Source organism: Salvelinus namaycush, chromosome 3 (assembly GCF_016432855.1).
Source record: "Salvelinus namaycush isolate Seneca chromosome 3, SaNama_1.0, whole genome shotgun sequence".
In the NCBI taxonomy this organism is placed as follows: Eukaryota; Metazoa; Chordata; class Actinopteri; order Salmoniformes; family Salmonidae; genus Salvelinus; species Salvelinus namaycush.
Window position 1 is genome coordinate 89,049,520 of NC_052309.1, and position 27,180 is coordinate 89,076,699.

At 46.3% G+C, this 27,180-nt stretch overlaps 1 protein-coding gene across 1 annotated transcript in view; it reads right to left on the reverse strand.

The window, feature by feature from the left end:
• LOC120041940 (protein sidekick-2-like) overlaps positions 1-27,180 on the reverse strand; it is a 138,918-nt gene that overhangs the window by 33,568 nt on the left and 78,170 nt on the right. Inside the window, exons 20-36 of the mRNA XM_038986813.1 lie at positions 25,679-25,870; positions 23,879-24,000; positions 23,375-23,484; positions 22,689-22,839; positions 20,572-20,809; positions 20,347-20,462; positions 19,911-20,100; positions 19,525-19,623; positions 17,896-18,090; positions 15,396-15,597; positions 13,764-13,867; positions 12,998-13,068; positions 11,016-11,151; positions 10,032-10,088; positions 9,477-9,578; positions 9,200-9,315; positions 6,707-6,893 (exon numbers count right to left, since the gene is read on the reverse strand). Of these exons, the coding sequence (XP_038842741.1) occupies positions 6,707-6,893; positions 9,200-9,315; positions 9,477-9,578; positions 10,032-10,088; positions 11,016-11,151; positions 12,998-13,068; positions 13,764-13,867; positions 15,396-15,597; positions 17,896-18,090; positions 19,525-19,623; positions 19,911-20,100; positions 20,347-20,462; positions 20,572-20,809; positions 22,689-22,839; positions 23,375-23,484; positions 23,879-24,000; positions 25,679-25,870 (2,388 nt within the window). The remainder of the gene's footprint in view (positions 1-6,706; positions 6,894-9,199; positions 9,316-9,476; positions 9,579-10,031; positions 10,089-11,015; positions 11,152-12,997; positions 13,069-13,763; positions 13,868-15,395; positions 15,598-17,895; positions 18,091-19,524; positions 19,624-19,910; positions 20,101-20,346; positions 20,463-20,571; positions 20,810-22,688; positions 22,840-23,374; positions 23,485-23,878; positions 24,001-25,678; positions 25,871-27,180) is intronic.

A 27,180-nucleotide genomic window follows, 5' to 3' on the forward strand; every position in this document is an offset into this window, starting at 1 on the left:
AGACAGAATATTCTGTGGTCTCCTCAGTACTTCATCCCCTCTGCCTCTCTCTGCAATGTCACAGTCCTTCAAGAGGCCGGGTGACCAGGCTGGCTGCGGGAAACACCAGAGGAATTCATTCTGTAAACTGATTCCCCTCTAGAAACCACAGAGGAGGTTTTAGTGTGTTTGTCTGCAGGGGGGTGACTGACTGAACACAGGCCTCTTTGTGTGTGTCAGTTGTGTGGCTGGACCTGGGTCAGAACAACCCAATCCACATGTGTCCCCCTCACTCTACAGTACTAGGGTTGAATGGCGAGAACACGGTTACTGAGATTTACCGAGGGCTAAAATCAAATCAAATCAAATGTTATTTGTCACATGCGCCGAATACAACAGGTGTAGACCTTACCGTGAAATGCTTACTGACAAGCCCTTAACCAACAATGCAGTTCTCTCTATTTACCGCCCAAAACCACTCCATTTTCCCAGGATAAATAACTGCGAGAAACCAGTAAATTATAATAAATAATTTATATGAACAGCATGACGTGAAATGGAACTGTTTAATGATATGCCTAGCCTACGTCTTTCAGGAAATACATTTAGCCTTATATTTAGCTAATGAATGATGGGTGATGCATCATGAGCTTCTAACTTATAGCCTCGGTGTCTTGCGCTAAAACGCACACACCTGTGCTCCGCGGGCCTCTCTCCTTAAAAAACGCTCCTTACTGTAGCTCTTGGAGTCCCATGCAGGAAAAACTAGACTAGCTTGCTGGACATCATTTTGTAGCATTTCTTAAACCAATAGACTATTCTAAGAGGGACGCAAAACTCTTGTTTGCTAAACGTTAAATACAGCAGCCAATAGAACTCACTGGTAGTCTGAAAGAAGAGCAGCCAGTAGAACTCACTGGTAGTCTGAAAGAAGAACAGCCAATAGAACTCACTGGTAGTCTGAAAGAAGAGCAGCCAGTAGAACTCACTGGTAGTCTGAAAGAAGAGCAGCCAGTAGAACTCACTGGTAGTCTGAAAGAAGAACAGCCAATAGAACTCACTGGTAGTCTGAAAGAAGAACAGCCAGTAGAACTCACTGGTAGTCTGAAAGAAGAGCAGCCAATAGAACTCACTGGTAGTCTGAAAGAAGAGCAGCCAGTAGAACTCACTGGTAGTCTGAAAGAAGAACAGCCAGTAGAACTCACTGGTAGTCTGAAAGAAGAACAGCCAGTAGAACTCACTGGTAGTCTGAAAGAAGAACAGCCAGTAGAACTCACTGGTAGTCTGAAAGAAGAACAGCCAATAGAACTCACTGGTAGTCTGAAAGAAGAACAGCCAGTAGAACTCACTGGTAGTCTGAAAGAAGAGCAGCCAGTAGAACTCACTGGTAGTCTGAAAGAAGAGCAGCCAATAGAACCCACTGGTAGTCTGAAAGAAGAGCAGCCAGTAGAACTCACTGGTAGTCTGAAAAGAAGAGCAGCCAATAGAACTCACTGGTAGTCTGAAAGAAGAACAGCCAATAGAACTCACTGGTAGTCTGAAAGAAGAACAGCCAATAGAACTCACTGGTAGTCTGAAAGAAGAACAGCCAATAGAACTCACTGGTAGTCTGAAAGAAGAACAGCCAATAGAACTCACTGGTAGTCTGACAGAAGAGCAGCCAATAGAACTCACTGGTAGTCTGAAAGAAGAGCAGCCAATAGAACTCACTGGTAGTCTGAAAGAAGAGCAGCCAATAGAACTCACTGGTAGTCTGACAGAAGAGCAGCCAATAGAACTCACTGGTAGTCTGACAGAAGAGCAGCCAATAGAACTCACTGGTAGTCTGACAGAAGAGCAGCCAATAGAACTCACTGGTAGTCTGACAGAAGAGCAGCCAGTAGAACTCACTGGTAGTCTGAAAGAAGAGCAGCCAGTAGAACTCACTGGTAGTCTGAAAGAAGAGCAGCCAATAGAACTCACTGGTAGTCTGACAGAAGAACAGCCAATATAACTCACTGGTAGTCTGAAAGAAGAGCAGCCAATAGAACGCACTGGTAGTCTGACAGAAGAGCAGCCAATAGAACTCACTGGTAGTCTGAAAGAAGAGCAGCCAATAGAACTCACTGGTAGTCTGAAAGAAGAGCAGCCAGTAGAACTCACTGGTAGTCTGAAAGAAGAGCAGCCAATAGAACTCACTGGTAGTCTGAAAGAAGAGCAGCCAATAGAACTCACTGGTAGTCTGAAAGAAGAACAGCCAATAGAACTCACTGGTAGTCTGAAAGAAGAGCAGCCAGTAGAACTCACTGGTAGTCTGAAAGAAGAGCAGCCAATAGAACTCACTGGTAGTCTGAAAGAAGAACAGCCAATAGAACTCACTGGTAGTCTGACAGAAGAGCAGCCAATAGAACTCACTGGTAGTCTGAAAGAAGAGCAGCCAGTAGAACTCACTGGTAGTCTGAAAGAAGAGCAGCCAATAGAACTCACTGGTAGTCTGACAGAAGAGTAGCCAGTAGAACTCACTGGTAGTCTGAAAGAAGAGCAGCCAGTAGAACTCACTGGTAGTCTGAAAGAAGAGCAGCCAATAGAACGCACTGGTAGTCTGACAGAAGAGCAGCCAATAGAACTCACTGGTAGTCTGACAGAAGAGCAGCCAATAGAACTCACTGGTAGTCTGAAAGAAGAGCAGCCAGTAGAACTCACTGGTAGTCTGAAAGAAGAGCAGCCAATAGAACTCACTGGTAGTCTGAAAGAAGAACAGCCAGTAGAACTCACTGGTAGTCTGAAAGAAGAACAGCCAGTAGAACTCACTGGTAGTCTGAAAGAAGAACAGCCAATAGAACTCACTGGCAGTCTGAAAGAAGAACAGCCAATAGAACTCACTGGTAGTCTGAAAGAAGAACAGCCAATAGAACTCACTGGTAGTCTGAAAGAAGAACAGCCAGTAGAACTCACTGGTAGTCTGAAAGAAGAGCAGCCAATAGAACTCACTGGTAGTCTGAAAGAAGAACAGCCAGTAGAACTCACTGGTAGTCTGAAAGAAGAACAGCCAGTAGAACTCACTGGTAGTCTGAAAGAAGAACAGCCAATAGAACTCACTGGTAGTCTGAAAGAAGAACAGCCAATAGAACTCACTGGTAGTCTGAAAGAAGAACAGCCAATAGAACTCACTGGTAGTCTGAAAGAAGAGCAGCCAATAGAACTCACTGGTAGTCTGAAAGAAGAGCAGCCAGTAGAACTCACTGGTAGTCTGAAAGAAGAGCAGCCAGTAGAACTCACTGGTAGTCTGACAGAAGAGTGAACGTGTGATGGCGGTAGGCTGTAGTAGGTATTTATTCAGACCTATAACCAACCATTCATTCTTCGTGAAGAGAAGTGAAAGGCTTCTGCATCTCATTCTAGTCCTGCATTCTTCAAGGATGTGATTAGAATGATGAAGATAAGAACAATGAAACGTCATTTAACCGTTGAAATCGAGGAAGGAATGAGGCAACACTGGAGAGAGAAAGAGGAGATAGGCTAATAACATTAGGGGAAATATTATGAAAGGTATGTATGAATCAGCCTACTAATTATACAAATAGGCCCTATTATATTTAAAATGTAAAATCTAATTCGCTAGCCTATACGTTGTAGTCTGCATGTGCTGCACCAGAATCACATGTTCTCTCCCTGCTTTATCACGGTTTGAACGAAGCGCGTAATTCCAGTACATATAATACAGTATAATACAATACAGTACAGTAATACAGTATAATACAATACAGTACAGTAATACAGTATAATACAATACAGTAATACAGTATAATACAATACAGTACAGTAATACAGTATAATACAGTACAGTAATACAGTATAATACAGTACAGTAATACAGTATAATACAGTACAGTAATACAGTATAATACAATACAGTACAGTAATACAGTACAGTAATACAGTATAATACAGTACAGTAATACAGCATAATACAGTACAGTAATACAGTATAATACAATACAGTATAATACAATACAGTACAGTAATACAGTATAATACAATACAGTACAGTAATACAGTATAATACAGTACAGTAATACAGTATAATACAGTACAGTAATACAGTATAATACAATACAGTACAGTAATACAGTATAATACAGTACAGTAATACAGTATAATACAGTACAGTAATACAGTATAATACAGTACAGTAATACAGTATAATACAGTACAGTAATACAGTATAATACAGTACAGTAATACAGTATAATACAGTACAGTAATACAGTATAATACAGTACAGTAATACAGTATAATACAATACAGTACAGTAATACAGGATAATACAGTACAGTAATACAGTATAATACAGTACAGTATAATACAGTACAGCAATACAGTATAATACAGTACAGTAATACAGCATAATACAATACAGTACAGTAATACAGTATAATACAGTACAGTAATACAGTATAATACAGTACAGTAATACAGTATAATACAGTACAGTAATACAGTATAATACAGGACAGTAATACAGTATAATACAATACAGTACAGTAATACAGTATAATACAATACAGTACAGTAATACAGTATAATACAGTACAGTAATACAGTATAATAAAATACAGTACAGTAATACAGTATAAGACAATGCAGTACAGTAATACAGTATAATACAATATAGTAATACAGTATAATACAGTACAGTAATACAGTATAATACAATTTCAGTACAGTAATACAGTATAATACAATACAGTGCAGTAATACAGTATAATACAATATAGTAATACAGTATAATACAATACAGTAATACAGTATAATACAATACAGTACAGTAATACAGTATAATACAATACAGTACAGTAATACAGTATAATACAGTACAGTAATACAGTATAATACAATACAGTAATACAGTATAATACAATACAGTACAGTAATACAGTATAATACAGTACAGTAATACAGTATAATACAATACAGTATAGTAATACAGTATAATACAATACAGTACAGTAATACAGTATCATACAATGCAGTACAGTAATACAGTATACAGTACAGTAATACAGTATAATACAATACAGTACAGTAATACAGTGTAATACAGTACAGTAATACAGTATAATACAATACAGTACAGTAATACAGTATAATACAGTACAATAATACAGTATAATACAATATAGTAATACAGTATAACACAATACAGTACAGTAATACAGTATAATACAATGCAGTACAGTAATACAGTATAATACAATATAGTAATACAGTCTAATACAATGCAGTACAGTAATACAGTATAATACAATATAGTAATACAGTATAGTAATACAGTATAATACAATACAGTACAGTAATACAGTATAACACAATGCAGTACAGTAATACAGTTCACACTCAAAAAGGTTAGCCTACTGGAGCTAGTTTCATGTATTTACCCAAGAGAGCATATAGCTAGCTACATCTATGGGCTTTATTTCATGTATTTACCCAAGAGAGCATATAGCTAGCTACATCTATGGGCTTTATTTTTTATCAAATCCAGACAGTATATGCTTCATATGCTTTTGAATAAATGTCCGGTTTTGGCGGGAAATACCTGGTTACCCGGGAAAAAAGTGATTTATTCTCAGGATGAAACATTTGTAAAATACTGGGAAAATATTCAACCCTATACAGTACCATCCTCCTCCTCCTCCTCCTCTATAGTGTCATCAGGCTTCCATTCCACCCCTGTGATTTCCCCATGAAAACATTAGTAGTAGCTGTCAAATCCTTATCAATAAGACTCAACCCCCCCCCCCCCCCCCCCCCACCACCCCCTTGACTGTTAGTTCCCATATCCTGAGTCCAAACTTGTCCCATATATGTCCTATTTACTATAAGGGAAGGGGACAACATTGACAGTTACACAATCTGTAGTGTAGTACGTGTCCATGGTGCTGAATACCAGTGACTCAAGCTGACAGCTCTCATCCGTTTCTCCTGTAGTAAGATATTGTGACTGGAGTGGGCACAGGGTCCTGAGAATATCCTTCAAACTGAACTGGGACTTGAGGACAGAGAGGGCACAGGGTCCTGAGAATATCCTTCAAACTGAACTGGGACTTGAGGACAGAGAGGGCACAGGGTCCTGAGAATATCCTTCAAACTGAACTGGGAATTGAGGACAGAGAGGGCACAGGGTCCTGAGAATATCCTTCAAACTGAACTGGGACTTGAGGACAGAGAGGGCACAGGGTCCTGAGAATATCCTTCAAACTGAACTGGGAATTGAGGACAGAGAGGGCACAGGGTCCTGAGAATATCCTTCAAACTGAACTGGGACTTGAGGACAGAGAGGGCACAGGGTCCTGAGAATATCCTTCAAACTGAACTGGGACTTGAGGACAGAGAGGGCACAGGGTCCTGAGAATATCCTTCAAACTGAACTGGGACTTGAGGACCGAGAGAGAGGAATGAAGACAGACAGACAGACAGACAGACAGACAGACAGACAGACAGACAGACAGACAGACAGACAGACAGTACTGTACTGTACTACTGACTGGCTCTAACCCAGTCGCTTTGGCTTAGAGCTCACCTGCTTGTTGAGACCGCCCTCTGGTGGGCAATTAAAAGATACCACATATACTCTAGGTGGTTTGTCTGTGTGTGTCAGTGTCCATGTGTGTGTGTGTTAGTGTGTCCATTACCGGCCTGCTGTATGTGTGTGTGTGTGTGTGTGTGTGTGTGTGCATGGCCCTACCAGCCTGTTGTGTTCGGCCCCTGGTCGGGGGACTCCGGGGCCCGTCCCCTGCTGCGTTGAAGGCTGCGACACTGATCATGTATGTGGTATAGCCAGTCAGGTTCTTAATCTTGAACCCTAGCTCTGGGAGGAACATGGTACGCAGTCTCTCTGTCTCATTCTGCAGCTGGAACTCCCAGAAGTAGATCTAGAATACATGAGGAAGGGTCAGAGGTTATATTCAGAGAGATCTAGAATACATGAGGAAGGGTCAGAGGTTATATTCAGATAGATCTAGAATACATGATGAAGGGTCAGAGGTTATATTCAGATAGATCTAGAATACACGAGGAAGGGTCAGAGGTTATATTCAGATAGATCTAGAATACACGATGAAGGGTCAGAGGTTATATTCAGATAGATCTAGAATACACGATGAAGGGTCAGAGGTTATATTCAGATAGATCTAGAATACATGATGAAGGGTCAGAGGTTATATTCAGATAGATCTAGAATACATGAGGAAGGGTCAGAGGTTATATTCACATTCAGATAGATCTAGATTACATGATGAAGGGTCAGAGGTTACATTCACATTCAGATAGATCTAGAATACATGAGGAAGGGTCAGAGGTTATATTCACATTCAGATAGATCTAGATTACATGAGGAAGGGTCAGAGGTTATATTCAGATTCAGATACTAGATTACATGATGAAGGGTCAGAGGTTACATTCGCATTCAGATAGATATAGATTACATGAGGAAGGGTCAGCGGTTATATTCACATTCAAATAGATCTAGATTACATGATGAAGGGTCAGAGGTTACATTCACATTCAGATAGATCTAGATTACATGAAGGGTCAGAGGTTACATTCACATTCAGATAGATCTAGAATACATGAAGGGTCAGAGGTTATATTCACATTCAGATAGATCTAGATTACATGAAGGGTCAGAGGTTACATTCACATTCAGATAGATCTAGAATACATGAAGGGTCAGAGGTTATATTTACATTTTTGTTGTCTGTCTGTGTGTGTGTGTGTGTGGTATACTACAGTATGGTATACTACAGTATGGTATACTACAGTATGGTGTACTACAGACCCACATGGTCTACAGTATGGTATACTACAGTATGGTATACCACAGTACGGTATACTACAGACCAACATGTTCCACAGTATGGTATACTACAGTATGGTATACCACAGACCCACATGTTCTACAGTATGCTATACTACAGTGTGCTATACTACAGTGTGCTATACTACAGCATGGTATACCACAGTACGGTATACTACAGACCAACATGTTCTACAGTATGGTATACTACAGTGTGCTATACTACAGTATGGTGTACTACAGACCCACATGGTCTACAGTATGGTATACCACAGCATGGTATACGGCAGTATGGTATACTACAGTATGGTATACTACAGACCCACATGTTCTACAGTATGCTATACCACAGTATGGTATACTACAGTACAGTATACTACATTATGGTATACTATAGTATGGTATACTACAGACCCACATGTTCTACAGTATGCTATACTACAGTATGGTCTACCCCGGTATGGTATACTACAGTATGGTATACTACAGTACAGTATACTACGGTATGGTATACTACAGTATGGTCTACTACAGTATGGTCTACTACAGTATGGTCTACTACAGTATGGTCTACTACAGACCAACATGTTCTACAGTATGGTATACTACAGTATGGTATACTACAGTATGGTGTACTACAGACCCACATGTTCTACAGTATGGTATACTACAGCATGGTATACCACAGACCCACATGTTCTACAGTGTGCTATACTACAGTATGGTCTACCCCAGTATGGTATACTACAGTATGCTATACTACAGTATGGTCTACTACAGTATGGTATACTACAGTATGGTATACTACAGACCAACATGTTCTACAGTATGGTATACTACAGTATGGTATACTACAGTATGGTCTACTACAGTATGGTATACTACGGTATGGTATACTACAGACCCACATGTTCTACAGTATGGTATACTACAGTATGGTATACTACAGTATGGTATACTACAGTATGGTATACTACGGTATGGTATACTACAGTATGGTATACTACAGACCCACATGTTCTACAGTATGGTATACTACAGTATGGTATACTACAGTATGGTATACTACAGACCCACATGTTCTACAGTATGGTATACTACAGTATGGTCTACTACAGTATGGTATACTACAGTATGGTATACTACAGTATGGTATACTACAGACCAACATGTTCTACAGTATGGTATACTACAGTATGGTATACTACAGTATGGTATACTACAGACCCACATGTTCTACAGTATGGTATACTACAGTATGGTCTACTACAGTATGGTATACTACAGTATGGTATACTACAGTATGGTATACTACAGTATGGTATACCTCAGACCCACATGTTAGAAGTGGTTCAGGTTAAGTGATTGCCCAGTGATCCTCACCTTGTACCCCTGTATGTCTCCATTCTGAGAGTCAAGAGGGGGCGGGCTCCATGTGACTTCCAGCTGGGTGGCTGTTGATGATTGGATGGTCACAGATTGGGGTGGGGCTGTTGGAACTGGAGTGGAGTGGAGGGTAAACATTCAATAGTGATATTGGTCAGACCAGGTCCAATTCATATGTCAAATACCTTTAAATAGTTGAGCTGTGCTTGGGTTCGTTTTCCAGAAGAGTGGAACCACTAGGGACAATAAAGTTGATCTCATCATCGCTTCTTACCTGCCTCGCCTACAAACACTTCCTGTGGCGTGCTGGTAGGCCCCTCTCCCACAGCGTTGTACACACTCAGGCGGATCTCATAACGCTTGTGTTTACTCAAGTCTGTGGGGGGAGAAACACAGAGAGAGTGATCCACAGATGGCCTGGGAGGACCATCCAACAGCAGTGGAACTGGTCATACAACTATATGAGCTGAAGGAAAAGCAGAGAGATAAAGTGAAGAAGTCAAAGGTCAGGACACACCTGATGAGGAAGAGGTAAAACAACACCATGACAGGATGATTAAATATTAAGACAAATGAGGAAGAACAGAGATGTGGGATGTTGGCAAACACACACTGGCATAAACATACGTTTACATACACAGATGATTGTCCGGCAGACAGAGAGAGAGAGACAAGGAGGCTGCTGAGGGAGGACGGCTCATCATAAGGGCCAGAATGGAGCGAATGGAAACATGTGTCTGATGTACTTGATACCATTCCACTAATTCCGCTCCAGTCATTACCACGATCCCCTCCTCCCCACCAGCCTCCTGTGATACAGTGGACTTACTATCCAGCTCGTACTGGGTGAGAGAGGACTCGCTCAGGTTCCTCACACTGTAGGGGGCTAGAGGGTGACGGACCAGGGTGGGAGGAGGGGTGAGGGAGGACAGAACACAGGGAGTCAGGGCAGCCACCATAAAGAGGCAGAGAGAGGGGGAGGAGAGAGAGAGGGAGGAGAGGGAGGGGAGAGAGAGAGGGAGGAGAGAGAGAGGGAGGAGAGAGAGGTGGAGGAGAGAGAGAGGTGGAGGAGAGAGAGAGGGGCAGGAGAGAGGGGGAGGAGAGAGAGGTGGATGAGAGAGAGAGGTGAGGAGAGAGAGGGGGAGGAGAGAGAGGGGGAGGAGAGAGAGGGGGAAGAGAGAGAGGGGGAAGAGAGAGAGGGGGAAGAGAGAGAGGGGGAGGAGAGAGAGGGGGAGGAGAGAGAGGGGGGGAGAGAGAGAGGGGGGGAGAGAGAGAGGGAGGAGAGAAAGGGGGAGGAGAGAGAGAGGGAGGAGAGAGAGGGGAAGGAGAGAGGGGGAGGAGAGAGAGGTGAGGAGAGAGAGAGGGATGAGAGAGAGAGGGAGGAGAGAGAGGGGGAGGAGAGAGAGAGGGAGGAGAGAGAGGGGGAGGAGAGAGGGGGGAGAGAGGGGGAGGAGAGAGAGAGAGGTGGAGGAGAGAGAGGGAGGAGAGAGAGGGGGAAGAGAGAGAGGGGGTGGAGGAGAGAGAGAGAGTGGAGGAGAGAGAGGGGGAGGAGAGAGAGGTGGAGGAGAGAGAGAGGGAGGAGAGAGAGGGGGAGGAGAGAGAGAGGGAGGAGAGAGAGAGGGAGGAGAGAGAGAGGGAGGAGAGAGAGGGCGAGGAGAGAGAGGGGGAGGAGAGAGATGGGGAGGCGAGAGAGAGGTAGGACACTGATGTTAGGTCTTCATGGTAACGTGTGAACAGAGTAGACCCACAGTCACCCAAAGGCTGAGCTGAGGAAAATGTTAAGGAAATAAACAGAGGTCAGAGGTCAACTCACCGGTGAGCTCGGCCCAGTTGGAGGCGGGGCTGTTGATGGTTCGTATGGTGAAACTACGGAGGTGGTCGTATTGTAACTCCCGGTATCGTACCCTGAACCCCAGCAGCACCCCGTTTATCTGCTTCTCAGAAGGCGGCTGAAAGGGGGATCAATCACATTTATTTATGAAGACCTTTTTATATCCACAGTCCTACATCAACACAGTGTTTTACAATAAACCCAGCCTAGACCACCAGACTTAAAAACAACATAGTGTTTTACAATAAACCCAGCCTAGACCACCAGACTTAAAAACAACACAGTGTTTTACAGTAGACCCAGCCTAGTCCACCAGACTTAAAAACAACACAGTGTTTTACAGTAAACCCAGCCTAGACCACCAGACTTAAAAACAACACAGTGTTTTACAGTAGACCCAGCCTAGACCACCAGACTTAAAAACAACACAGTGTTTTAAGGTAACCCAGCCTAGACCACCAGACTTAAAAACAACACAGTGTTTTACAGTAAACCCAGCCTAGACCACCAGACTTAAAAACACAGTGTTTTACAGTAGACCCAGCCTAGACCACCAGACTTAAAAACAACAGTGTTTTACAGTAGACCCAGCTTAGACCACCAGACTTAAAAACAACACAGTGTTTTACAGTAAACCCAGCCTAGTCCACCAGACTTAAAAACAACACAGTGTTTTACAGTAAACTCAGCCTAGACCACCAGACTTAAAAACAACAGTGTTTTACAGTAAACCCAGCCTAGACCACCAGACTTAAAAACAACACAGTGTTTTACAATAAACCCAGCCTAGACCACCAGACTTAAAAACAACACAGTGTTTTACAGTAGACCCAGCCTAGACCACCAGACTTAAAAACAACACAGTGTTTTACAGTAGACCCAGCCTAGACCACCAGACTTAAAAACAACACAGTGTTTTACAGTAAACCCAGCCTAGACCACCAGACTTAAAAACAACAGTGTTTTACAGTAAACCCAGCCTAGACCACCAGACTTAAAAACAACACAGTGTTTTACAGTAAACCCAGCCTAGACCACCAGACTTAAAAACAACACAGTGTTTTACAGTAAACCCAGCCTAGACCACCAGACTTAAAAACAACACAGTGTTTTACAGTAAACCCAGTGTAACGGTAGTCCTCCTCCTCTTCAACCGAAGAGGAGGAGTAGTGATTGAACCAAGGCGCAGCGTTTTGGAATGACATGATTTAATAAAGACACGACAAAACAACTAAGACAGAAAACGAACTAGACTTGAATTAACTAACAAAATAACAAAACGAATGTGTAGACAAACCTGGACATGCGAACTTACATAAAACGCAGAACTCACGAACAGGAAAATGACTACACAAAAGACCGAACTCACAAACAAACCGAACAGTCCCGTATGGTGCGACAAACACTGACACAGGAGACAACCACCCACAACGAACACTGTGAAACAACCTACCTAAATATGACTCTCAATTAGAGGACAACGCAAAACACCTGCCTCTAATTAAGAGCCATACCAGGCAACCCTAAAACCAACATAGAAACAGAAAACATAGAATGCCCACCCAAACTCACGTCCTGACCAACTAACACATACAACAAACTAACAGAAATAGGTCAGGAACGTGACACCCAGCCTAGACCACCAGACTTAAAAACAACACAGTGTTTTACAGTAAACCCAGCCTAGACCACCAGACTTAAAAACAACACAGTGTTTTACAGTAAACCCAGCCTAGACCACCAGACTTAAAAACAACATAGTGTTTTACAATAAACCCAGCCTAGACCACCAGACTTAAAAACAACACAGTGTTTTACAGTAAACCCAGCCTAGACCACCAGACTTAAAAACAACACAGTGTTTTACAATAAACCCAGCCTAGACCACCAGACTTAAAAACAACACAGTGGCAAGGAAACTATCTAGAAGAGAGAAAACTGCACCTTACAAATGTACCGCTTACCTCCCATCGGACCAGCACCGAGGTGGTGGTGTGGGGTGTAACAGAGAGGATTGTGGGAGCTTTGTCTGGGGCTGTGTGGAGACAGATATAAGGGTATCGTTGAACTGGTGGACTGTATAAACGCTTTTGATCTCTCTCTCACACGCACACGCACACGCACACACACACACACACACACACACACACACACACACACACACACACACACACACACACACACACACACAGTAGGGCTATTGTGTCAACAAGCACAGGCAGTCTGATTCTCTGACGCTCAGTATGAGAGAGAGAGAGACAGCAATGAGAGACAGCAATCAGAGAGACAGCAATGAGAGACAGCAATCAGAGAGACAGCAATGGGTGACAGCAATCAGAGAGACAGCAATGGCTGCCTAGTGAGGAGGACTGTCTGTCTCCATTACAGTGGAGTGACTAGACACAGGTCTCATGAGGATCACCCAGCAAAAACAGAATCAACATGAACCTGGGTTCAAATAGTTGAATAGTCAAATAGTTGACCAACGAAATAGTCCCTCATTTGAAAAACCCTGTCCATCTGGCACTACAGGCAGACTTAAGCAACCTCTCAAAACCCTGTCCATCTGGCACTACAGGCAGACTTAGCAAACTCTCAAAACCCTGTCCATCTGGCACTACAGGCAGTTAAGCAAACTCTCAAAATATTTGTAAGATTTGAAAAAAGGTTTGGGAAAGCGAGTGTGCAGGGCTACGGAGTCAGTCAGTTTCATTTCCATGATGTCCTTACCGTCCTGCAGTGTGGTGACAGCCTCACTCTCCTGGCTGTACTCACTGTCCCCGATGTCGTTGGTGGCTTTCACTCTGAACTGGTAGGAGGTGAACGGCTTGAGGCTGGCAGGATAGAATGTCCCGTCAGTTCACTTATGTCTTCAACCTAGCATTATCCTAGACATGTACTAGATAATGTGGTAACACTGTGTTTAAAGGCTGCCTACATAACACATTAATAACCCTACATAAACACATTCATAACCCTACATAAACACATTCATAACCCTACATAACGCATTCATAACCCTACATAACACATTCATAACCCTACATAAACACATTCATAACCCTACATAACACATTCATAACCCTACATAAACACATTCATAACCCCACATAACACATTCATAACCCTACATAACACATTCATAACCTGACATAAACACATTCATAACCCGACATAAACACATTCATAACCCCACATAACACATTCATAACCTGACATAAACACATTCATAACCCGACATAAACACATTCATAACCCGACATAAACACATTCATAACCCTACATAACACATTCATAACCCTACATAACACATTCATAACCCTACATAACACATTCATAACCCTACATAAACACATTCATAACCCTACATAAACACATTCATAACCCTACATAACACATTCATAACCCTACATAACACATTCATAACCCTACATAACACATTCATAACCCTACATAACACATTCATAACCCTACATAAACACATTCATAACCCTACATAAACACATTCATAACCCCACATAACACATTCATAACCCCACATAAACACATTCATAACCCTACATAACACATTCATAACCCTACATAAACACATTCATAACCCTACATAAACACATTCATAACCCCACATAAACACATTCATAACCCTACATAACACATTCATAACCCTACATAACACATTCACAACCCTACATAACACATTCATAACCCTACATAACACATTCATAACCCTACATAAACACATTCATAACCCTACATAAACACATTCATAACCCCACATAAACACATTCATAACCCTACATAACACATTCATAACGCTACATAACACATTCATAACCCTACATAACACATTCATAACCCCACATAAACACATTCATTACCCCACATAAACACATTCACAACCCTACATAAACACATTCATAACCCCACATAAACACATTCATAACCCCACATAACACATTCATAACTCCACATAACACATTCGTAACCCTAAATAACACATTCATAACCCTACATAAACACATTCATAACCCTACATAAACACATTCATAACCCTACATAAACACATTCATAGCCCTACATAAACACATTCATAACCCCACATAACACATTCATAACCCCACATAACACATTCATAACCCTACATAACACATTCATAAACCTACATAAACACATTCATAACCCTACATAAACACATTCATAACCCCACATAACACATTCATAACCCTACATAAAGACAGTCCTTTAAATGTGAATAAGGTCTCTCTGCCCTCTGACCTGCACTAGATAGGGTACTAGGTATTGTGCTAGGTAGTGCATTAGTGAGGGTGTTAGGTAGGGTACTAGGTAGGGTGTGTATTGTACCTGTCCACTATGTAGGAGCTGGCCTCGTGGTTGACCGATGCAGAGTGGACAGTCCAGTTACTGTCTGGTAGCTCTCTGTACTGCACCGTGTAGTATCGGACAGGTGACAGGCCATCGCTACCTGGTTCCCATGACAACATCACGCTGCGCGCCTGCACGTCCTCCTGGGGCACTGTGGGACGGCTGGCTGGCTGGGGCCGCGCTGAGGGGGCGGGGAAAACACACACTGTCAATCACTGTCAGTACCTACCTCTCTTCTCTGTCGTGACCACCAGGGCCTCTGCAGCCTCCCCCAGCACTGTATCCTCCCCAGTCGGGTCAGTACCTACCTCTCTTCTCTGTCGTGACCACCAGGGCCTCTGCAGCCTCCCCCCCAGCCCTGTTTCCTCCCCAGTCGGGTCAGTACCTACCTCTCTTCTCTGTCGTGACCACCAGGGCCTCTGCAGCCTCCCCCCCAGCCCTGTTTCCTCCCCAGTCGGGTCAGTACCTACCTCTCTTCTCTGTCGTGACCACCAGGGCCTCTGCAGCCTCCCCCAGCACTGTTTCCTCCCCAGTCGGGTCAGTACCTACCTCTCTTCTCTGTCGTGACCACCAGGGCCTCTGCGGCCTCCCCCCAGCCCTGTTTCCTCCCCAGTCGGGTCAGTACCTACCTCTCTTCTCTGTCGTGACCACCAGGGCCTCTGCAGCCTCCCCCCCAGCCCTGTTTCCTCCCCAGTCGGGTCAGTACCTACCTCTCTTCTCTGTCGTGACCACCAGGGCCTCTGCAGCCTCCCCCAGCACTGTTTCCTCCGCAGTCGGGTCAGAACCTACCTCTCTTCTCTGTCGTGACCACCAGGGCCTCTGCAGCCTCCCCCAGCACTGTTTCCTCCCCAGTCGTGTCAGTACCTACCTCTCTTCTCTGTCGTGACCACCAGGGCCTCTGCAGCCTCCCCCCAGCCCTGTTTCCTCCCCAGTCGGGTCAGTACCTACCTCTCTTCTCTGTCGTGACCACCAGGGCCTCTGCAGCCCCCCCCAGCACTGTTTCCTCCCCAGTCGGGTCAGTACCTACCTCTCTTCTCTGTCGTGACCACCAGGGCCTCTGCAGCCTCCCCCCAGCCCTGTTTCCTCCCCAGTCGGGTCAGTACCTACCTCTCTTCTCTGTCGTGACCACCAGGGCCTCTGCGGCCTCCCCCCCAGCCCTGTTTCCTCCCCAGTCGGGTCAGTACCTACCTCTCTTCTCTGTCGTGACCACCAGGGCCTCTGCAGCCTCTTCCCCAGCACTGTATCTTCCCCAGTCGGGTCAGTACCTACCTCTCTTCTCTGTCGTGACCACCAGGGCCTCTGCGGCCTCCCCCCAGCCCTGTTTCCTCCCCAGTCGGGTCAGTACCTACCTCTCTTCTCTGTCGTGACCACCAGGGCCTCTGCAGCCTCCCCCCAGCCCTGTTTCCTCCCCAGTCGGGTCAGTACCTACCTCTCTTCTCTGTCGTGACCACCAGGGCCTCTGCAGCCTCCCCCCCAGCACTGTTTCCTCCCCAGTCGGGTCAGTACCTACCTCTCTTCTCTGTCGTGACCACCAGGGCCTCTGCAGCCTCCCCCCCAGCCCTGTTTCCTCCCCAGTCGGGTCAGTACCTACCTCTCTTCTCTGTCGTGACCACCAGGGCCTCTGCAGCCTCCCCCCCAGCACTGTTTCCTCCCCAGTCGGGTCAGTACCTACCTCTCTTCTCTGTCGTGACCACCAGGGCCTCTGCAGCCTCCCCCCCAGCACTGTTTCCTCCCCAGTCGGGTCAGTACCTACCTCTCTTCTCTGTCGTGACCACCAGGGCCTCTGCAGCCTCCCCCCCAGCCCTGTTTCCTCCCCAGTCAGGTCAGTACCTACCTCTCTTCTCTGTCGTGACCACCAGGGCCTCTGCAGCCTCCCCCCCAGCCCTGTTTCCTCCCCAGTCGGGTCAGTACCTACCTCTCTTCTCTGTCGTGACCACCAGGGCCTCTGCGGCCTCCCCCCAGCCCTGTTTCCTCCCCAGTCGGGTCAGTACCTACCTCTCTTCTCTGTCGTGACCACCAGGGCCTCTGCAGCCTCCCCCCAGCACTGTTTCCTCCCCAGTCGGGTCAGTACCTACCTCTCTTCTCTGTCGTGACCACCAGGGCCTCTGCAGCCTCCCCCCCAGCCCTGTTTCCTCCCCAGTCGGGTCAGTACCTACCTCTCTTCTCTGTCGTGACCACCAGGGCCTCTGCGGCCTCCCCCCAGCCCTGTTTCCTCCCCAGTCGGGTCAGTACCTACCTCTCTTCTCTGTCGTGACCACCAGGGCCTCTGCAGCCTCCCCCCCAGCCCTGTTTCCTCCCCAGTCGGGTCAGTACCTACCTCTCTTCTCTGTCGTGACCACCAGGGCCTCTGCAGCCTCCCCCCCAGCCCTGTTTCCTCCCCAGTCGGGTCAGTACCTACCTCTCTTCTCTGTCGTGACCACCAGGGCCTCTGCAGCCTCTTCCCCAGCACTGTATCTTCCCCAGTCGGGTCAGTACCTACCTCTCTTCTCTGTCGTGACCACCAGGGCCTCTGCAGCCTCCCCCCAGCCCTTGCGCGTCTGAGCGGTGAGGCGGAACACATAGACGGACTCTGGTTTCAGTCCAGATGCTGTATACTGTCGTGCACTGGGGCTCAGCACGTCCACAGTGGCAGAGTTGCTACTGGAGGTGTTCCGTCTGTGTGTGATCTGATAGGCTAGGTCAGAGAGAGGAACATGACGATTCAGTACGGGAAACGATCTGTTGACGACCTAAAATGTTGAAATGTTGTCAATAAAGAACATGGACATAGATCGCATAGTGTCTTAGAGGAACCAGGGACAATGTAATGAACAGAATGAGGATAATGTCTTAGAGGAACCAGGGACAATGTAATGAACAGAATGAGGATAGTGTCTTAGAGGAACCAGGGACAATGTAATGAACAGAATGAGGATAATGTCTTAGAGGAACCAGGGACAATGTAATGAACAGAATGAGGATAATGTCTTAGAGGAACCAGGGACAATGTAATCAACAGAATGAGGATAATGTCTTAGAGGAACCAGGGACAATGTAATGAACAGAATGAGGATAATGTCTTAGAGGAACCAGGGACAATGTAATGAACAGAATGAGGATAGTGTCTTAGAGGAACCAGGGACAATGTAATGAACAGAATGAGGATAATGTCTTAGAGGAACCAGGGACAATGTAATGAACAGAATGAGGATAATGTCTTAGAGGAACCAGGGACAATGTAATCAACAGAATGAGGATAATGTCTTAGAGGAACCAGGGACAATGTAATGAACAGAATGAGGATAATGTCTTAGAGGAACCAGGGACAATGTAATCAACAGAATGAGGATAATGTCTTAGAGGAACCAGGGACAATGTAATGAACAGAATGAGGATAATGTCTTAGAGGAACCAGGGACAATGTAATGAACAGAATGAGGATAATGTCTTAGAGGAACCAGGGACAATGTAATGAACAGAATGAGGATAATGTCTTAGAGGAACCAGGGACAATGTAATGAACCTAATGAGGATAGTGTCTTAGAGGAACCAGGGACAATGTAATGAACAGAATGAGGATAATGTCTTAGAGGAACCAGGGACAATGTAATGAACAGAATGAGGATAATGTCTTAGAGGAACCAGGGACAATGTAATGAACAGAATGAGGATAATGTCTTAGAGGAACCAGGGACAATGTAATGAACAGAATGAGGATAATGTCTTAGAGGAACCAGGGACAATGTAATGAACCTAATGAGGATAGTGTCTTAGAGGAACCAGGGACAATGTAATGAACAGAATGAGGATAATGTCTTAGAGGAACCAGGGACAATGTAATGAACAGAATGAGGATAATGTCTTAGAGGAACCAGGGACAATGTAATGAACAGAATGAGGATAATGTCTTAGAGGAACCAGGGACAATGTAATGAACAGAATGAGGATAATGTCTTAGAGGAACCAGGGACAATGTAATGAGCAGAATGAGGATAGTGTCTTGGTATGAGAGCTTGGACCCTGAGATACGAAGCCCCTGTGGTTTAGATACAGCCCTTAGTTAGAAATACTACTACCTGTTAGGATAATGGATGTATGGAGGGGTAGGGGGCTGTGGTAGTAGACGTACCCAGAATGATGCCGTTAGGCTGGGCAGGAGGCTGCCAGATGAGCCTGACTGAGCCGGTCCTCACCTCTGGGAACAGGATGCCCACTGGAGGACCTGGGACTGTGGAGACAGAGGGAGGAACATGGGTTAGGAGGACAGTACCAACACAACAGTACTGTGTCCACGTCGATCTAGTTGAGCTTACCTTTATCAATACAAATCCAGAACAGAGGATAACAGGACCAGTGGTTCTAGTAGAGGGTAGAATAGTCTTGACGTGGCCAGTAGCCTCCTTTAGGGGCGGCCCCTTCATTGCTGTATTTATCTCAACAGGCTAACACAATGTTGTGGCGTGCTGGACACCCGGGTTTTGAACCCAAGGTATTAGGTCAGTGAGTAATGCTCACCATCGTCCAGGGTCCTCTCCAGGATGGTCGGCCTGCTGCTCCTGCCGTCTCCTATCCGTGTGAAGGCCAGGACCTGGATCTCATACAGCACATACTTCCCCAGACCACTCAACTGAACACTGTGGCTGGTGTTCCCCTCCACCTCCCAGTACTGAGGGACAGAGTCTGAACCCTTGTCCTTATACACCACCTGGGAGACCACGGGGACAACGGGTAATAGTGAGTGTGTTTGTTTAGGTTCCTGTTTAGGTGTGTGTGTGTGTGTGTGTGTGTGTGTGTGTGTGTGTGTGTGTGTGTGTGTGTGTGTGTGTGTGTGTGTGTGTGTGTGTGTGTGTGTGTGTGTGTGTGTGTGTGTGTGTGTGTATGTGTGTATGTGTATGTGTATGTGTATGTGTGTGTGTGTGTGTGTGTGCGTGTGTGTGTGTGTGGCACTGACCTTGTATCCCAGGATGAGTCCGTTGCGGTCAGTCTGAGGGACCTCCCCCCAGCGGACCAGGATGCTGCTGGAAGTCGTGGCGAAGGATGACACATTGGTGGGACCACAGGACGGCACTACACAGGGGTCAGAGGTTAGAATACAGCCTGTGTGTGTGTGTGTGTTCAGTATAAGTGTGTTAATGTGTCTGTAGTATGAGTGTGTTAGCTGTCTCCCCAGTCTTACCAGACTCCCTGGTTCTGCCCTGGACAGGCTGGCTCCAGGGCCCAGAACCCATGCCGTTGATGGCCTGAACTCTGACTTCGTACTCTGTCCACTCCTCCAGGTCCTCTATGGTGAACTCCCTCTCCAGCCGGTCACTGATGATGTGGGATAGGACCCCTTCCTTAGATGCCGCTCTGGAGTACTGAACCCGGTAACCCACCAACTCCTGGTCCCCATTGTACTCCCACTCTGGAAGAGGCTGGAGAGAGAGGAGGTGGGGAGGAAGGTGGAGAGGGTATGATACACACTGACTGACAGAGAAACAGAGAGACAGAGACTGACTGACAGAGATACAGAGACTGACTGACAGAGAAACAGAGATACAGAGACTGACTGACAGAGATACAGAGACTGACTGACAGAGAAACAGAGACTGACTGACAGAGAAACAGAGATACAGAGACTGAGAGACTGACTGACAGAGAGACAGAGACTGACTGACAGAGAAACAGAGACTGACTGAGAGAGAGAGACAGAGATACATCGACTGACTGACAGAGAAACAGAGATACAGAGACTGACTGACAGAGAGACAGAGACTGACTGACTGAGAAACAGAGAAACAGACACTGACTGACAGAGAAACAGAGACTGACTGACAGAGAAACAGAGAAACAGAGACTGACTGACAGAGAGACAGAGAAACAGAGACTGACTGACAGAGAAACAGAGACTGACTGACAGAGAAACAGAGACTGACTGACAGAGAGACAGAGACTGACTGACAGAGATACAGAGACTGACTGAGAGACAGAGACTGACTGACAGAGATAGAGAGACTGACTGACAGAGAAACAGAGACTGACTGAGAGAGAGAAACAGAGATACATAGACTGACTGACAGAGAAACAGAGATACAGAGACTGACTGACAGAGAGACAGAGACTGACTGACGGAGATACAGAGACTGACTGAGAGACAGAGACTGACTGACAGAGATAGAGAGACTGACTAACAGAGAAACAGAGACTGACTGACAGAGAAACAGAGACTGACTGACAAACATACAGAGATACAGAGATACAGAGACTGACTGAGAGACAGAGACTGACTGGTAGAGAAACGGAGACTGACTGACAGAGGTACAGAGACTGACTGACAGAGAAACAGAGACTGACTGACAGAGAAACAGAGACTGACTGACAGAGAAACAGAGACTGACTGACAGACATACAGAGATACAGAGACTGACTGAGAGACAGAGACTGACTGGCAGAGAGACAGAGACTGACTGACAGAGAGACAGAGACTGACTGACAGAGAGACAGAGACTGACTGACAGAGAGACAGAGATACAGAGACTGACTGAGAGACAGAGACTGACTGACAGATAAACATAGACTGACTGACAGAGAGACAGAGATACAGCGACTGACTGACAGAGACAGACTGACAGAGAAACAGAGAATGACTGACAGAGAGACATAGACTGACTAACAGAGAAACAGAGATACAGAGACTGACTGACAGAGAGACAGAGACTGACTGACAGAGAGACAGAGATACATAGACTGACTGACAGAGAAACAGAGATACAGAGACTGACTGACTGAGAGACAGAGACGGACTGACAGAGAGACAGAGATACAGAGACTGACTGACAGAGAGACAGAGATACAGAGAATGACTGACAGAGAGACAGAGACTGACTGACAGAGAGACAGAGATACAGAGACTGACTGACAGAGAGACAGAGACTGACAGAGAAACAGAGATACAGAGAGACAGAGACTGATTGACAGAGGAACAGAGATACAGACAGACAGAGACTGACAGAGAAACAGAGACTGACTGACAGAGAAACAGAGATACAGACAGACAGAGACTGACAGAGAAACAGAGATACAGAGAGACAGAGACTGATTGACAGAGAAACAGAGATACAGACAGACACAGACTGACAGAGAAACAGTGACTGACTGACAGACAGAGAAACAGAGATACAGAGAAACAGAGACTGATTGACAGAGAAACAGAGATACAGAGAGACAGAGACTGACAGAGAAACAGATATTGTGTACAAGCATGTCTGTGTTCCCTTGAGCCCTTATGAGGAAAACAATCTAGTCAGGACGCACCACCCATCGGAGCCAGAGGCTGGTCTCTGAGGCTGTTCGCAGGGTGACGTTGTAGGGGGAGATATCTGGAGGCGCCTGCAGGGTCTGGATCTTCCTGGAGGGCTGGCTGGGAGGACTGGTCCCCACTATGTTCACCTGGCGCATACGGAACCTACAGGGGAGGACAGACAGCAAGGTACGGATGTCAACATGGGTTTGACAGGATGTTCTGGTAGGAGCTATGCTTACAACATGGGGACACAGGAATCAGGGTTGGGGACCAATCCCATTTCAATTCAGAGGGTATGGACTTTTCTGCTCATGAATTGAATGTTGATCCCTTTGAAGTGGAATAGAGTCCAACACTGATGGGCGTATTGTGTGGTCAGTATGTGACTACCAGAATAACTATGTGAGTACGTTTATCAGGTGTAGTGTTAGGTACCTGTTGTAGCTGTACTAGTGATGTTCTACTGTACCTATAGGAGGTGGTGTTAGGTACCTGTTGTAGCTGTACTAGTGATGTTCTACTGTACCTATAGGAGGTGGTGTTAGGTACCTGTTGTAGCTGTACTAGTGATGTTCTACTGTACCTATAGGAGGTGGTGTTAGGTACCTGTTGTAGCTGTACTAGTGATGTTCTACTGTACCTATAGGAGGTGGTGTTAGGTACCTGTTGTAGCTGTACTAGTGATGTTCTACTGTACCTATATGAGGTATAGGGGTTCAGGTCCACGACCTCCTGGGAGCGGGCATCAGGCTCGTTGGGCAACTGGTGGACCATCACCCACTCCTCATTCTCCCCGATTATACCAATCTAGAGAGGGTATAATGATGTGGGAATAATGATGGGTAGGGTGAGAGAGAGGGGGTAGAGAGAGGAGGAAAAAAGAGAGAGGGGGGAGATGGGGGTTTTGAGGGGGAAGAGGGAGAGGGAGAGAGAGAGTGGGAGGGAGATAGAGAGAGGGCGAGGGAGAGAGAGAGAGAGAGAGAGAAGAGAGAGGGAGAGAAAGAGAGAAGAGAGAGGGAGATAAAGAGAGAGAGAGAGAGAGAGAGAGAGAAGAGAGAGGGCGATAAAGAGAGAGAGAGAGGGAGGGAGGGAGATAGAGAGAGAGAGAGAGAGACTATGATTTTTTAAATTCACTTAAAGTTTGATTGATGCTCGCTTGCTTGATTCATTGATTTATTGATTGATTGGATGTGTCTCTCACCTGTGCCTCGACCTGCCAGCGTGAGATGGATGTCTTGCCGTCATAGCCAGGTTTAAACTGCAGGGCCACAGAGCGGGGGCCGATGTTGGAGATGGCTATGTTGGTTGGCGGGCCCGGCATCTCTGTATAGGGAGGAGGAAAGACACAATGAGATCAGGGATGGAGATAAAGGAGGAGGGACACAGTGAGATCAGGGACAGTGATAAAGGAGGAGGGACACAGTGAGATCAGGGACAAAGATAAAGGAGGAGGGACACAGTGAGATCAGGGACGGAGATAAAGGAGGAGGGACACAGTGAGATCAGGGACGGAGATAAAGGAGGAGGGACACAGTGAGATCAGGGACGGAGATAAAGGAGGAGGGACACAGTTAGATCAGGGATGGAGATAAAGGAGGAGAGACACAGTGAGATCAGGGATGGAGATAAAGGAGGAGGGACACAGTGAGATCAGGGATGGAGATAAAGGAGGAGAGATATATTGAGATCAGGGATGGAGATAAAGGAGGAGGGACACTGAGATCAGGGACAGAGATAAAGGAGGAGGGACACAGTGAGATCAGGGACAAAGATAAAGGAGGAGAGACAGTGAGATCAGGGATGGAGATAAAGGAGGAGAGACAGTGAGATCAGGGACGGAGATAAAGGAGGAGAGACACAGTGAGATCAGGGACGGAGATACAGGAGGAGAGACACAGTGAGATCAGGGACGGAGATACAGTACAGAGTAAAGTAAGGTACTGACCTGGGGGTAGGGTTAGGGGGAGGTACTAACCTGGGGAGGGTTAGGGGGAGGTACTAACCTGGGGGAGGGTTAGGGGGAGGTACTAACCTGGGGAGGGTTAGGGGGAGGTACTAACCTGGGGTTAGGGTTAGGGGGAGGTACTAACCTGGGGGATGGTTAGGGGGAGGTACTAACCTGGGGGTAGGGTTAGGGGGAGGTACTGACCTGGGGGAGGGTTAGGGGGAGGTACTAACCTGGGGGAGGGTTAGGGGGAGGTACTAACCTGGGGGTAGGATTAGGGGGAGGTACTAACCTGGGGAGGGTTAGGGGGAGGTACTAACCTGGGGGGAGGGTTAGGGGGAGGTACTAACCTGGGGGATGGTTAGGGGGAGGTACTAACCTGGGGTTAGGGTTAGGGGGAGGTACTAACCTGGGGGAGGGTTAGGGGGAGGTACTAACCTGGGGGTAGGGTTAGGGGGAGGTACTGACCTGGGGGATGGTTAGGGGGAGGTACTAACCTGGGGGATGGTTAGGGGGGGGGGGGTACTAACCTGGGGGATGGTTAGGGGGAGGTACTGACCTGGGGGATGGTTAGGGGGAGGTACTAACCTGGGGGATGGTTAGGGGGAGGTACTAACCTGGGGGTAGGGTTAGGGGGAGGTACTGACCTGGGGGATGGTTAGGGGGGGGGTACTAACCTGGGGGATGGTTAGGGGGAGGTACTAACCTGGGGGAGGGGGAGGTACTAACCTGGGGGAGAGGGAGGTACTGCCCTGGGGTAGGGTTAGGGGGGGGTACTAACCTGGGGGATGGTTAGGGGGGGGGGGGGGGGGGGGGTACTAACCTGGGGGATGGTTAGGGGGAGGTACTAACCTGGGGGATGGTTAGGGGGAGGTACTAACCTGGGGGATGGTTAGGGGGAGGTACTAACCTGGGGGATGGTTAGGGGGAGGTACTGACCTGGGGGATGGTTAGGGGGAGGTACTAACCTGGGGGATGGTTAGGGGGAGGTACTGACCTGGGGGTAGGGTTAGGGGGAGGTACTAACCTGGGGGATGGTTAGGGGGAGGTACTAACCTGGGGGAACTCCAGATGATATAGTAGAAGAAGAGAGTTGACCCTGACCCTTGGAGGTCATCCCTGCCACCTGGATGGTGTAGGTGGTGAGGGCGGTCAGCCCGGTGACTCGGTAATCCTGGGTCAGGTTAGGGAGGTAGTGGGTGACCCGGGTGTTGGTCCGGTTAAACTCCTCCCACGAGATGCGGTAGCCTATAGGAGAGGGACATCACACCTGGTTAGACTGATGCAGAGGACATATGAACAGGCTAGAATACAACTGACTAGGTATCCCCCTTTCCCTTTCCCTATAGAAGTGAATAGAATGGAATAGAATAGATCTTTATCGGCCATTTGCACAGAAATTGATACTTAAGCTACCATAGTACCCAACCAAACACAGCACACATCCAACAAACAGGGTCAACCATAGACCATGCCTACAGTAGACCTAGTTATCTGTGAGGACTCTGATCTTCTAGTTGAGGTCTTTCCAGAGAGGGTTATTGTTAGATACTCTACTATACTAGGTACAGTACCTGTGAGGACTCCATTCTTCTTGTTGAGGTCTCTCCAGAGAGGGTTAGGGTTAGATACTATACTAGGTACAGTACCTGTGAGGACTCCATTCTTCTTGTTGAGGTCTCTCCAGAGAGGGTTAGGGTTAGATACTATACTAGGTACAGTACCTGTGAGGACTCCATTCTTCTTGTTGAGGTCTCTCCAGAGAGGGTTAGGGTTAGATACTATACTAGGTACAGTACCTGTGAGGACTCCATTCTTCTTGTTGAGGTCTCTCCAGAGAGGGTTAGGGTTAGATACTATACTAGGTACAGTACCTGTGAGGACTCCATTCTTCTTGTTGAGGTCTCTCCAGAGAGGGTTAGGGTTAGATACTATACTAGGTACAGTACCTGTGAGGACTCCATTCTTCTTGTTGAGGTCTCTCCAGAGAGGGTTATTGTTAGATACTATACTAGGTACAGTACCTGTGAGGACTCCATTCTTCTCGTTGAGGTCTTTCCAGAGAGGGTTATTGTTAGATACTATACTAGGTACAGTACCTGTGAGGACTCCATTCTTCTCGTTGAGGTCTCTCCAGAGAGGGTTATTGTTAGATACTATACTAGGTACCTGTGAGGACTCCCTTCTTCTCGTTGAGGTCTCTCCAGAGAGGGTTAGGGTTAGATACTATACTAGGTACAGTACCTGTGAGGACTCCATTCTTCTTGTTGAGGTCTCTCCAGAGAGGGTTAGGGTTAGATACTCTACTATACTAGGTAAAGTACCTGTGAGGACTCCATTCTTCTCATTGGGATCTTTCCAGAGAGGGTTAGGGTTAGATACTATACTAGGTACAGTACCTGTGAGGACTCCATTCTTCTCATTGGGATCTTTCCAGAGAGGGTTAGGGTTAGATACTATACTAGGTACAGTACCTGTGAGGACTCCCTTCTTCTCGTTGAGGTCTCTCCAGAGAGGGTTATTGTTAGATACTATACTAGGTACAGTACCTGTGAGGA